Here is a 13,166-nt window from a genome sequence, read left to right as displayed (position 1 = left end):
CTTAGTAGTAAAATAGTGATTATTAGATGATATGAGATAATAAATTATTTTGGTATATCAATCTCTTCCCAATGGAATGGTAACGACGACAGAAAAACTGAAATTTGTAAGGACCGTTAGCTTACTGTTGAAATGAAAAAAAAAAAAAAAAAGGAAACCACCATAGAATTGAGAAACAATAAGCTAATTTAAATTTTAAAAGATTATAATATAATGAATATAGACGATGGGCAGTTGTAATAGATAATCATTAGGTGCTGCTAGTTTTTCAACGGATATTTGCAGCTTAGGCACTAACGAACAATTTTTAAAGGTTTTTGACTTTTTACTACTACTGGTAAACGAAATTTAAAGGACAGTTACCCAAGTACAATCCTACCGAACTCTAGAGGGCTTCACATACTACTAGATATTGGCATATCCTATTTCTTGCGATAAAACTACACGTATAATGTCAATTACTCCTCTGAAAAAGAATGGGTATTCATAGTTTAGACATATAATTCAAACAAAAGAAAACAACTGTCCAAATATTATAATGTGTAATTGAATATCTGACAAAAGAGTGCCCGTTCGTCAAAGGAACTACCACGCCAATTAAGAGAGCACTGGAAAGTAAAACTTTTTTAAAAACTGCTACCTGGCAAGCGATTGCAGAAAAAAAAAAGTATGCTCCAAAATCATACTGACAGATTAAGCAAACAAGCTTCCCCAAATTATATACTATTCAGAGGAAATCCAGGTTTCGAAAACCATTGTTTACAACTTTTTAAACCAATCTGTAGCTGATAGGAAAGTAGTGGATTGATCAAACGCCCATTCGCCAAAACCAAGATACTTTTCGACGGCGAGCTTCACGTCTTCATTATGGACTTTCTCCATGTCAAATCTAATGCCATTGCATTAGTATGATTTACAAATAGAAAAAAAACTTACGAGACTCCAGAAGAACGACGAATTCCTGCGATGCAGGTAGAAAGTAATGCTAAATCAACACCGTAGTGAAACAAACGAGAAAGAACGGGCTATGGTTAGTTTATTAAGAAAAAAATAACATACCATTTTCAAAAATTAAAGGCTGCTTATAGTTTTTCCTAACGTTACTGAAGAGAGGAGGATATTTGGTAGTAGCTTCGTTTCTGTGCTGTACGTAACAACAGCATTACAAGAGTGCTAGTCCGTAGAGTAGTTATTGGATACAGTAGCGAGAACTTTTACTATTATACAAGAAAATTATACATCTTTATATGTATTTATGTAAAAGAAACGCAAAAGCAACAAATTCAATTCCATGACAACTATGCATACATAAAAATCCACATGCTTATATCTAAATTTATTACAGGACTCACGAATTCCAAAGAGACTAACATTAATCGATATCCCTAATTAACATATGTAATATCTTTCAATTCAAAATAAAACATCATTACTCCTTTTTTTGACGCTTTCTATTTTTTCTTCCATCTGGAATATCCTATTTTCCACCCATCCCAAACTTGATAATTGAGCATTCAACACCTTAACAATTTCAGATATAGAGTCATCAGGCTTCGAGAAGTCGTTCATTTGATTAATTACAGTTCCCAAATCTTCTCCAAGTCTGTCGAGACGACCCAAAATGTCATCAGCAACATTAAAAGCACGCTCGCGCTCCACATTGGGCGCGGTAGGGGTACGACCATCAAAGGATTCAAGCTGTGCTTCATAAGAATCTAACAATTTAAATAGCTCTTGCTGACTAGAGGAAACATATTCAAGTCCATCATCAACCCGATTTGATAACTGTTCAGCATCCACTGTTTCTGCATATAATTTCGAAATTAATGCTCCATTATCTACCAAAGCCTTATCCCAATCAGCAACTTGATCACACAGTTTGTTGAACACTGAGGTTTGTGTATTGAGGTCTGATGACCATTTATTAAGAATTTCTTGTAAAGTTTTGTGCTTTATAGATGAAGGTGGGGATTCCACAGGCCCGGCCGCAGCAGGTTTTGAAGTAGCATCTTTAGCAGCATCAGGTTTGTTTATATTCGTCTCGCCGGGTTTAGAGCCAAACAATGAGCCCGTGGTTGCCGGTTTGGAAGAAGAGTCTTGCTTACCGAAAGAAAATCCACCAGAAGGCTGAGTAGGGGCTGTCGTACTTGGTTTCGTGGTATCCGTTGATGGTTTGCTAGCTTCGTTCGAAGCAGGTGTGGTACTGGAAGTACCTAATTTACTTCCAGATCCACCACCAAAAGAGAAAGCTGGTTTGCTTTCAGCAGGCTTTGCAGCACCAGTAGCACCACCGAAAGAGAATCCACCTGAAGCACTAGTACTGGGTTTGTTTTCAGCAGACTTTGCAGCACCAGTAGCACCACCGAAAGAGAATCCACCTGAAGCACTAGTACTGGGTTTGTTTTCAGCAGGCTTTGCAGCACCAGTAGCACCACCAAAAGAGAATCCACCTGAAGTGGTTGTACTGGGTTTGTTTTCAGTAACTCCAGCTGTAGTAGTAGAGGAAGTTTGGGGTTTTCCGAAGCTAAAACCTCCAGCTGCAGGTTTGTCTTGGGATGGAGCTGTCGACGAAGCAGCAGCAGCATTGTTAGCCGGTTTCTGCCCAAACAAGCCTCCAGAATTGGAACCACTTCCTAGCGAGAATCCACCTGTTCCAGTACCAGTACTACTAGGAGTACCAGTTGCAGGAGCTGCTGGTTTAGCACCGAAAGAGAAAAGACTACCACCTGATGGTTGTGTAGTAGATTGAGCAGGCTGGTTTGTGTTGGCATTTGCATCGCCGGCCGGCGAGGATCCAGCAGCTGTTTCTGTAGCAGGCTTGTTTAAGCTACCAAACAATGAAGCACCCCCTGGCTTTGGTTGTCCGAAGGAAAAGCTGGGCTTGTTGCCAGCATCAGACGCATTGGAGCCAAAACTAAAGCCTCCCCCTGGTTTCGCGGCATTCGAAGCAGATCCAAACAAACCTCCACTATTTCCTGAATTTCCTCCAAATAAGTTTGTACCGGAGGACGCGCCTGTTCCTTGGCTGGCTGTATTATTTGGTGCTGAAGAACCGAACGAAAACCCTGTTCCTTGGTTGTTTCCTTGATTAAAGGCTAAATCCATAGTTAGTATTTAAACTGGATCATATTATATCACCAAACGAAATAACTTACCCATTGTAGCTAGGGTTTGAAATTCGCAGTGTTTCCCTCACGTTGCCTATGTGATGTCTTCTTCCACGTTCGGTAAACTCCGGTGATATACCGGGTTCTTGGTTTTCGGAATTACAGAATTAACACCGACACTAGTCATCTTTAGAGAGAATTATAGAAGGATAAAACATACCAAGTGCAATTAAGATGACAAACATTTCGTTAACGATCAAAGCTGCGAATGACCAAAAGTACACTGTTACTGTTGACAGTGAATCTACCGTCAAAAATTTGAAGCAGATTATTGCCCCTGTTGCAAATGTTGAGGTTGAACGCCAAAGACTAATCTACGCTGGACGAGTTTTGAAAGATGAAGAATATCTAAACACTTATAAAATTCAAGATGGTCAAAGTGTCCACTTGGTTCGTTCTTTAGGGCAAAATCCTACGGCGGCTGCCAGTAACGTTCAAGATCGCACACAACAAGTGCCAACTAATATTCAGGCAGGACAGGGCGCAAACGATCCATTAGCTAATCTCACAAGTGCCCGCTATGCTGGATACAATATACCCCTCCCTTCTGCTTCTATGTTTGGTCCTAATCCTGAAAACCCTGTACCTCCATCCACTGATGACCTCGCCAACATGTTGTCGAACCCAATGGTTCAGTCATCCATTAACGAAATGTTTTCCAATCCCCAGATGCTGGACATGATCATTAACAGTAGTCCTCATCTCCGTAATGCTCCTCCTTATGTACGTCAAATGATGCAGTCGCCTGAGTTCCGACGTGCCATGACTGATCCTGATACGATGCGTCAAATGGCTCAAATGCAACAACAACTTGGTGCTGCTGGTATTGACCCATCGGCATTAATGGGCGAGTCTGGTGGTTTAGGCGGTTTAGGCGGATTAGGTGGTTTAGGCGGCCTGGGTGGTTTAAACCCTAATGCAGCCGGTCCTGGAGCCGCTGACAGATCTGTTGATCCAAACTCTGCTGCCAGCACGATCCAAGGCTTACTCAATAACCTTTCTGGAAGCGGTATGGGAGGCGGAGTCAGTCCTGCTGCCACAGCAGTTCCAACTCAGAGCAGTCAACCTCCTGAAGAGCTATATGCTCACCAATTGAGTCAACTTAATGAAATGGGATTCGTTGACTTTGAGCAAAATGTTCGCGCCCTCCGCCGAAGTGGTGGTAACGTTCAAGGTGCAATTGAATCTTTATTAAGTGAATTTTAATGTGTTGCTCCGAAATATTTGGAAGCGTTACTAGAAAAATGATTTGAATGTTGTCCATGATTCGTTTATATTTACTTGTTTTGTTTTCGTCCATCGTACGTTTATGTAAAATGTTCATTTAGGTGCATGAATTTTCTGGTTAGTTACCTTTTGCTTCCGCGTAGTTTTACGCATGATGCTGTTCGCATTGAAAGCTTACTTTCGTATGTATATATTAGCTCAGTATGCGAGGTGAACAATTGACCCTCTTTTCCGTGTCCTATAGAAATAAAATTTATGAAGATTTTTCCCTTTTTAGTTGCACATTTCGTATAGTTTAAAAAATTTACATGGGTTCATGTTCTATAAACTCTGATTATGGAGTATAGCATCCAGCGACTTACACTATCTATACAATAAACTGATCCTTCTTTTCATTTGCAATGACTACACTCAGCGAAAATGAACCGTGCATACCCTATTTTATTTAAAATATCAAAACATAAGTCCTTATCATCTTTCGGCTTTACAAGTCTACAAGTCGAATGTAATGATGGGAAGAAAATAATCAACGACATTCCAATAACGACGCTTTGCACCCTCCCATTCGTTCTCTGTACTACTTGTTGGCATAACTTCGTAGGTACAGTTAAAGCCAAAGGAGGCAAGATCGATAGGTACTAACTTTTTGTAAACATCGTAGAAAGTCTGATTATCAGCGCCTAAGCCATTGAAGAAGGAAAATTTAGAGTCAGTATCAGGATCTAAAATACCAACTACAGAGTCAAAAAAATTTCGTAAATCTTCATAGCTTTCAGCAAAGGCGTCATAGTAGATACCATCAAAGACGTATTTGGAAGCGATATCCTGAATGGCATTTTCCCAAGTAGTCTCGTAAACAACAACATTTGGGCGATCCATCCAACCGGTTTTCCGCATAAACGCTAGTACATGGGGGTGGGGTTCGATAATTACATGCATAGATGGCTGCCTTTCTTGTAGAAAAGAGTCGATAATGCCCAATCCAAACCCGACATTTAAGACACGGCAACCAGGCTTAGGAGCTATAATCTCTGCAGAACGCTGCATGATTTTCTTTTCCCAAGACATCATGACAGCATTTGCGTCGCTGTCCAGAAGACTAGTACTGTCTTCAGTAGGTTGCGTATATGAAAGGGTGCTTTGTAAATATTTTTCATTGGTGTCCAGACGCTCATTGACTCTGTCTTTTCTTTCAATAAGGGAGAGAAGTAATTCACAGCGGACGCCTGCATCGACAATTGTCTCATAGAGTTCGTTTAAATTTTTGCGACGAGCGATACAGCCGGGTGTTTCACCAGATCTGTCGATGCCATTCCAAGTTCCTCCATTAGCTAACATCCATTTAGCAAGTTCTACAGCCTTTTTTTCGGTTTCTGCATTAGCGCTGGAGGCCACGAAATGCAAAGCGTTTTTACCGCTGTCAACATCTAAAGCAGCAGTGACAGCTCCCTGATTAACCATCTCTTGGACCTTTGCTAGGTCCAATTGCTTAGCAGCTTCAATGAGTTGGAGAGACTCGGGGGATTCTTGAAAGGTGCTGGAATCTTCGACGATGGGAACTTCCATTATGATGGATGGTGACCGATATTGCTTTGGGAAGGAATTTAAGCGTCAAGAGAAAAAAAAGCGGTTAATCAGGAAGACAGAAAAATTGAACTGAGTCGGAGAATACAAAAAAAAAAGAAAAAAAAAGAAAAAGAAAATGGTTATGCAAGCCATTACTCAAGAGAAGGGAAAGGATGCCTCTGACAAAAAATAGGAAACTATTGGGTTTGAAATGAAATTGAAAAAGATAAATAATTAGACTTGTGAAAATGATTTGAACAAAAAAAGAAAAACTACAGCAGAAAATGAAAAATTTGAAAGCATTTTTGTTCATTTCTAAAGAGAACCAAGAATCTATATATGTATGAAATAATCATGAAAAAGAATAAAGACAAAAAATATTTTCTAAGAAGAAAAGAAAAGGCATAGCATAACCGAGATTGGTAGACGACATATTTTGCGTCGAATGATGGTAGGAACGCTACGGTCATTGAAAAGGAACATGATTAACGAGAGATGTAGCCACCATCGACGACAATGTCTGTACCTGTACAGTAGGAACTGGCATCTGAGGCAAGGTAGACATAAGCACCAACCAATTCTTCGGGCAAGCCAATGCGACCTTGGGGAGTCAAATCTTTCCATTGGTTGCGGAGATTTTCGTCGGCATAGAGAGTCAAGTCAGTATCGATGTATCCGGGGGAGACGGAATTGACTCTAGCAAAGCCAGCCCATTCAACAGCGAGAGCACGAGCAAGGTGCTTGACGGCACCCTTGGTAGCGTGGTAGGAAGGCCACTGTTGAGGCCAATTGGCAACATGACCACTCATACTAGCAGTGAAGATCAAACTACCACTGCCTTGCTTCTTAAAGAAATGGCCAGCGGCTTGGGCAGAGTAATAAGCACCATTGAGGTTGACATTAACAACCTTTGTCCAAGTATCTTCATTTTCGTCTTCCAGGGCAAGGTGTGGGATGGCAATTCCAGCATTGGCAACCATGATGTCGAGACGACCACCGAGTTCCTCGACTGCACGGTTGGTAGTTTCAATGACAGCACTGCGCTTTTCAATGGAGCAAGAGTAGGCTTCAGACTTTACATTGTAAGTTTCGCGAAGCTCACGGGCATATTCGATAGCCTTTTTGTTTCTACCGTATAAGAGACCGACGTTGGAGCCAGCAGCAGCCAAAGCTTTTGCAATAGCAAATCCGATACCACCGGAACCACCCGTAACAATGGCGGTTTTTCCCTTTAATGAAAACATTGCAAGCGACATGATATATAAAGTTATAAAAAGATAATGAAAATAATTTTCTAAGGAGCTGGTTTGGATAATTCGCAAAGAAAGAAGAATCCAACAAGAGTGAATACTGGTACAAACAAGACAGCAGAAAAGAAAAAGACGATGATTTGTAGCAGCTATATATACAAAAATCTGCTAGATATAGATATATATATATATCTCCCTCGAAAGGCTGATTGATCTTGAAAAGTTCCTACGTAAAGTCACAAAAACAAAAGATATAGCAACTTTTTGTCGCACTTAGTATTTCAAGCCCGATACAAAAGGAAAAGAAACCCAAAACTTATTGGACTATGTTTGGAGAAAATGATTCAAGCTTTTCTCTATGCTTACAAATGATTAACCCAAATCGATGGCAAAAACGTCAATGTGAAGAAAGCTACTTAACGGGCCAAAACAATGACTTATATGAGCTAAAGAAACTTAAAAATAAAAATAAAAAATAAAAAAAAAGTAAGACCACTGACAAAGGATTCGGATTTCATTGTGCATAGATCTCATTTGATTATGGAAAAACTGCACTGTACGTAACCAAGTACAAGCTCTTTCCTTTTTTTATCTCGATGGCAGGACTTGGTGGAAAACCAGCTCAAACCGTGAAAAATGGCAGCCCACCACAAGTTTCTCCAGAAAGAAATGAAAATAATCAGTAGTATTCTTCAAAGAACTATCATCATAAAAAAAAAAAAGTTAAAGCGATCGATATTATTTGAACTATGTTACATAGGACTTTTTTTTTTTTTCTTTGGCAAGGTATATGAAACCCACAGCTCATTTGTTTATTAGTGAGGGAATATTTGTCTACGGTATATTAAAAAAAAAGAAGGGAGATGTCGAATTGATTTTTCTTTTTTCTTTTGTAGGAATACTTTAAGTGAACTGGATTCCGAATAAGTTTACGTTTTTTTTTATTTAGTTCTTATTTTTGTTTGTACCAGCCTTTTTTTTTCTTGTATGATACAGTACGCTTTGAGGCAAGTCAAGTCCATCTTATCAGATCAAGCAAGCGTTCTTGCTGGTAGTTGTCAGTGATATCATTTTGTAAGGAGCAAGTTTTGTTTCAAGGTAGTCAACTGGTTTCGGATGGTTTTCTATGCTTTTCTTCTTTACTTTGCTTGTTTCTAGTGCACCAAATGTATAGGAGCGAACGGTAGCTTGGGTCGCTTTAAAGCCGGCGATACAGAAATCCTTTTCATTAGAACTGAAAGATCTATATAGTGAAGTTCCCTCTGGCACCTTAGTAAATAGAAAGTTGATTTGTTGATTTATCCAACAAACAAGTGTTGAGGAAAAGCATTCGTTGGGTGGCGCATCTGTTTTTGTTTATTTACTTTTTATTTATTGGATCTTTGATTTCTCTCGCAAGTTGAATTGAGAATGGACTTTGTTCATTGAATTTCGAGGGAAATCAATCGTAGGATCCAATAAATGAAAAGCATCAAACGCAGAGCGTTGTTTTCTATTTTCCCTTGGGGGTTTTGTTTTTAAGGAACACTCTATTGCAACATACAGTTGTAATTTATGCTCTGTTCCTCTTTATAGACTTTCTTTCTTGCTTACCTAGCAGAAACTAGGTATCCTGTTACTTCTTTATGAGTTCCTTGTTTTCGATCCTTTTCCCAGAATCTTATTTTTTAGACTCAAACCGGAAATCAACATGTCCAACCCAAGCAGAACTGTCAACATAAAAACGAATGTTGTAAAACGCATTTTGAAGGATGTCGAGGTATGCCTTGACAAAATAACAAACCCATTTTGCTGACCAGATTTTCCAGGTTGCACACATCGATATTCAAGATGCCAAGGAGCGCGTGCAAGCTCGTATCGACAATCAAGAAGATGAACATGAAATTGAGCACCAGGTATGTGATGATTGAACAGGATATTCGTCCACCTTGTATCCCACACTATGTTGGATTCATCCTGTCGCCGAAAGTAGTCATAAGCTAACTTTGGCGTAGAAATTTGTTTTGAAACAACATCTTCGTGCTCTTCCAGATGCTCTACGTCGCTTGCAACAGGCTTCGGATGACCTTCAATCTATCGTAGATAACCCAGTTTATGAAGGCTTACCTGAATTGGAATCTGCTAAACCCGTTCTTGAATCCGCCAAGGAAATTTTACAAAAGGAGCAATCCAGCAATGCCCCTAAAAATGGTCATGCTTAAACAATCTTTTTCGGATTTCTATGATTTCACACATACTCCTTTGTTGTTTAGGCTTTTTTACTCTCTCTCTCTCTCTCTCTCTCTCTCTCTCTCTCTCTCTCTCTCTCTTTTTTGTAGTATACCAATTCCCTAAGGGCTTCAAAACTGATTTCCTTCTTTTATGATCCCAATCCCATAGAATCTGTGAATTTCAACTGAGCTTAATGAAAGCAAATTGTTCGTTTTCTATTGATGAACGAGTTTAGCAAATAGAAATGAAATAGTCTATTTTTTATGTATAGCAGCATAGCATAGTTTATAATATCAGCAATTCTGACAAGTCGATAAAAATCTTGTCCATTTCACATTATACCATGATCCTCTATATATGTATATACGGATTTTAGTTTTAGTTTCTACGTCCACACAGCAACGTGCCTTGGATGAAATACCTGATTCATTGGATTTGTTATATTGTTTTTTCTTTATTGATGCATACTACAAACACATAACGATAGCTTTGATTTCTATTTGCATTGCCCAAACCTTCAACGTCAGGTACATGTCCAAAAAAAAAATTTCCTTAACTTTTTAGTTTCAAAAAAATGAAATGAAAAAAATCAAAGAATATCCACTAGTCCCATCACATGTCGTTTCTGTTTGTTTATATAAACACATTTCTTTTGTTTACAAAATTTAAAAAAATAGTGATATGATTTAAGACTGTTTATAAAAGTTCACCGTATTTTAAGACAGAACTGAAAATAGCTAGCATTGTTTCCTTCCATTTCCGTATTTGGTAAACTAGCACGCGTACTCTACATACAGAATCGTCAAGTAGGTCTTTGTATCTGTATTCTTATGGATCTCGATACTTCGTCTGTTCGACGGTCTTTGGACGAAGGAAACAGCCAAGATCCTATCAAAGATGAGGAATCCGACTTTGAACCGTCCTCCACTAGCATAAATGCTGAAAATACAAACCATACGAAACTCAAGGAAACAAAAAGCAGTGATTCCTTACAAGAGACCAATACCGCAAGCATTGCTTCTCCTGTAGATGAGCTGCAATCTTTTGGAATGGATGAGTCAAAGGCAATGGAAGAAGAAATAGACCATGATGATCATCTAGTAGAAGAGAAAAATAATGAAGAAGAAGAGCATGAATTAGATGAAAGCAATGATTTTGATGATTTCGGCGAGTTCGGCGAAGTAGAGATGGAGACACCTGTCACGACTTTTGAGGGAGAACATTGGCTTGAGAACTTTGAAGCTTCTCTACACGCTGTATTTGGTCCTCCAAAAGATCCAGAACATCTTCCCGAATCTCCTCTTGATCTTGAAAGAATTCTATCCTTATGGGACAAACTCATTGAAATGCCCGTTCTTCAACGCCCCGACTGGCTACGCTCTAGCATTCGGCATATCTTTTTAGTCTCTATGGGGTTACCTGTTGATTTGGATGAGCTGTTACCATCACAATCGAACCCGTCTTCCTCTTCCGCTTCTTTTAAAAATATTCTTAAAATCTCGACTTCTTCTACACAACTAGAAAATGAACCTTCGTTCAATTATACAGTTGCACGCCGGTTATGTTGTACTACTCACGAAATACTTGCATCTCGATCTTCCGATGCCCTAGTCAAGCACATAAATATGTTGAAGCAATATGTTTCCGAAGCCACTGCTTTAGCACAGTACTGGACTGATAAACGCGACTCTTCGTTCAATGATAAATTGCTTTATGAAACAGTCGTTGATGATCTCGTACAGCATAGTAAACGCTTACGAAAGTCCGCTCGTTAATTTGAGTCGCCTGCGTTTCCTTTGTGATATTCTATTTCCTTTCTTCTTTCTTCTTTCTCTATTCTTTATTTTTTTTGGTTCAGTACATATTCTTTATCGTTGTTTAGCTTTGGATGATGCTCTTCTTTGGCCTTTTGTTACTACTCTTTACGGTTCATGTGTTTCTTGTTATTGGGCGGGATACCCAAGCTTCTCTTTTTTTCTTTATTTTATTTTATCCTATTCAATTTCCTTGTTATTATGGGCTTCATGGAACCCTTATTAATAATACTCCTTATAATTCTACACAACCTCTGTGACTCTCAACACTCCATGTCTATACGTTTAATGACCTTACCTAGATAATTGATTACATGTCTTGTTCATTTCAGTTAGGTGTATATGAATATAGATTCTGGTTGGTATTTTCATATGCATCCCATCACAAAAAGTAAGAGTTCCAAGCTCCCCATTGTTAACTTTTGTAACAGTAATTTTCAGACTTCTCTTTGACTTTAATAGCCATACCAAGATTTCGTCACTATCGCTCGCTAAAATTGTTAAGCTTAATCACACTTTTAAGAAAAAACATTTACAGGAACGGTAATTTACCAAGTACGAGCAGCTTTTTCTTAAAGACAAATTTTTGTAGTACATACACCATTCAAAAATACTATGGCTTCCAAAATAACTTCAGCCATCATAAATCCTACTTTGACACATAAGGCGACCGTCATTTTTCTTCACGGTATGTTTGGGCAATAGTAACAACACAGTACCTTTAGTGTGTCCTGGCGTTTGAAAGACGAAAACTCTCTAACACTTTAGGCCTTGGCGATTCGGGTCATGGATGGTCATTTATGGCAGAGCAATTCAAATCTATGGGTCATGTAAAATGGATATTCCCTAACGCGTACGTACAGTGAATAGTCTCCATGTTTATTAACAGCAACTTCTCAGACCAATCGCTCCTGTTACCGCGAACAATAACTTTAAGATGCCTTCTTGGTATGTTTTTTTTTACAAAACTTCTTGCAGAGGATGACAACAAGTACTAATTCATATCCACAATTAGGTTTGACATATATTCTTTTAATAATTTGAACAAGCAAGATGAGGAAGGAATCCTTAATTGCGTCAATATTATTCACCATTTGATAGACGCTGAAATAGCTGCAGGTATTTCCAGCGACAAAATATTGATCGGTGGTTTCTCTCAAGGTAAGACATATCGTCATTTCTAGCTTCTCATTTATTTGATAACTAACCTGTAAAAAGGTTGTATGGCTTCGCTCTTTGCAGGATTAACATATCCTAAACGCTTGGCTGGTATCATGGGACATTCTGGTTTCCTTCCACTTGAACACAAATTTCCAGAGTCCCTTTCCAGTTTTGCTAGAAGCATTCCTATCTTTCTTGCCTATATGAATAATGATCCCATCATTCCTCGTGCTCTTGCTAGTGCTTCCGCCGAATATATGAAGCAAAAGCTACTCTTGAAGTGTATGGACAAACTTTACGACGGAGATATGCATTCCCCTACCCCAGAGTCGTTCCTTGACATGTATAAATTTGCTGTTTCTACCATTGGAACTGCTTAGTTCTCTGCTTACATAGACCTTGTTGTAATATCTAGATTTTCCATTTTTATTCCGTTCAAGTACACACTCAGTAAAAGCGATTTAACCTAAGTATATTCGCAGTATAAACAGAGAATGAATGCGAGAGAAATATTTATACATGTAGCTTATTTTTTTTATCCCGTTCAGCATGTAAAGCCGCTTTATTTGACCATAGAAAGTTTGTTTACGCGACGCGTCTTAATAGTGGAAACAAAAGTTTGGCGTATACGCGCGCATGTAGTGCGCATATATAGTATATTAAATACATAAATATACTATTTTTTCATTTACTAATTCATTATGTGTATTAAAATGGCCCATATCCTACAATTCCGATTTAGATATTTGTTATAAAGAGCGCGTCCTGAA

The 13,166-nt window shown here is 38.7% G+C and overlaps 8 protein-coding genes across 8 annotated transcripts; 4 read left to right on the top strand and 4 right to left on the bottom strand.

Moving 5' to 3' along the window:
* Positions 1-390: 390 nt before the first annotated feature.
* SOCG_04828 (DUF1748 family protein) lies at positions 391-1,217 on the bottom strand. The gene is made up of 3 exons (XM_013163975.1): positions 1,060-1,217; positions 937-1,025; positions 391-889 (listed from the first exon to the last, which is right to left on the bottom strand). Exons 1-3 carry the CDS (start codon positions 1,060-1,062, stop codon positions 760-762), a joined length of 222 nt encoding a protein of 73 aa, XP_013019429.1. The 5' UTR covers positions 1,063-1,217; the 3' UTR covers positions 391-759.
* Positions 1,218-1,413: 196 nt separating this feature from the next.
* SOCG_04827 (nucleoporin Nsp1) lies at positions 1,414-3,105 on the bottom strand (the record flags this gene model as incomplete). Its single annotated transcript, XM_013163974.1, has 1 exon — positions 1,414-3,105. One exon carries the CDS (start codon positions 3,103-3,105, stop codon positions 1,414-1,416), a length of 1,692 nt encoding a protein of 563 aa, XP_013019428.1.
* A 168-nt stretch (positions 3,106-3,273) lies between these two features.
* On the top strand, positions 3,274-4,642 carry SOCG_04826 (UBA domain-containing protein Dph1). The gene has a single exon (XM_013163973.1). The coding sequence runs from the start codon at positions 3,342-3,344 to the stop codon at positions 4,371-4,373; it is 1,032 nt and encodes a 343-aa protein (XP_013019427.1). The 5' UTR covers positions 3,274-3,341; the 3' UTR covers positions 4,374-4,642.
* A 64-nt stretch (positions 4,643-4,706) lies between these two features.
* On the bottom strand, positions 4,707-6,275 carry SOCG_04825 (N-methyltransferase). Its single transcript, XM_013163972.1, has one exon. The coding sequence runs from the start codon at positions 5,958-5,960 to the stop codon at positions 4,887-4,889; it is 1,074 nt and encodes a 357-aa protein (XP_013019426.1). The 5' UTR covers positions 5,961-6,275; the 3' UTR covers positions 4,707-4,886.
* A 170-nt stretch (positions 6,276-6,445) lies between these two features.
* On the bottom strand, positions 6,446-7,216 carry SOCG_04824 (sorbose reductase; the record flags this gene model as incomplete). The annotated part of the gene is made up of 1 exon (XM_013163971.1): positions 6,446-7,216. One exon carries the CDS (start codon positions 7,214-7,216, stop codon positions 6,446-6,448), a length of 771 nt encoding a protein of 256 aa, XP_013019425.1.
* A 1,684-nt stretch (positions 7,217-8,900) lies between these two features.
* Positions 8,901-9,411, top strand: SOCG_04823 (tubulin specific chaperone cofactor A; the record flags this gene model as incomplete). Its single annotated transcript, XM_013163970.1, has 3 exons — positions 8,901-8,969; positions 9,019-9,105; positions 9,205-9,411. The coding sequence occupies 3 exons, from the start codon at positions 8,901-8,903 to the stop codon at positions 9,409-9,411; spliced, it is 363 nt and encodes a 120-aa protein (XP_013019424.1).
* Positions 9,412-10,166: 755 nt separating this feature from the next.
* SOCG_04822 (uncharacterized protein) lies at positions 10,167-11,567 on the top strand. The gene has a single exon (XM_013163969.1). The coding sequence runs from the start codon at positions 10,252-10,254 to the stop codon at positions 11,194-11,196; it is 945 nt and encodes a 314-aa protein (XP_013019423.1). The 5' UTR covers positions 10,167-10,251; the 3' UTR covers positions 11,197-11,567.
* A 184-nt stretch (positions 11,568-11,751) lies between these two features.
* Positions 11,752-12,856, top strand: SOCG_04821 (phospholipase). The gene is made up of 5 exons (XM_013163968.1): positions 11,752-11,923; positions 12,004-12,088; positions 12,136-12,183; positions 12,251-12,396; positions 12,454-12,856. Exons 1-5 carry the CDS (start codon positions 11,851-11,853, stop codon positions 12,774-12,776), a joined length of 675 nt encoding a protein of 224 aa, XP_013019422.1. The 5' UTR covers positions 11,752-11,850; the 3' UTR covers positions 12,777-12,856.
* The last annotated feature ends 310 nt before the right edge of the window (positions 12,857-13,166 follow it).

This window comes from Schizosaccharomyces octosporus, assembly GCF_000150505.1.
Source record: "Schizosaccharomyces octosporus yFS286 unplaced genomic scaffold supercont6.2, whole genome shotgun sequence".
NCBI lineage: Eukaryota > Fungi > Ascomycota > Schizosaccharomycetes > Schizosaccharomycetales > Schizosaccharomycetaceae > Schizosaccharomyces > Schizosaccharomyces octosporus.
Note: the sequence above shows the minus strand (reverse complement) of the source record. Positions and strands in the feature narration are given on the sequence as shown.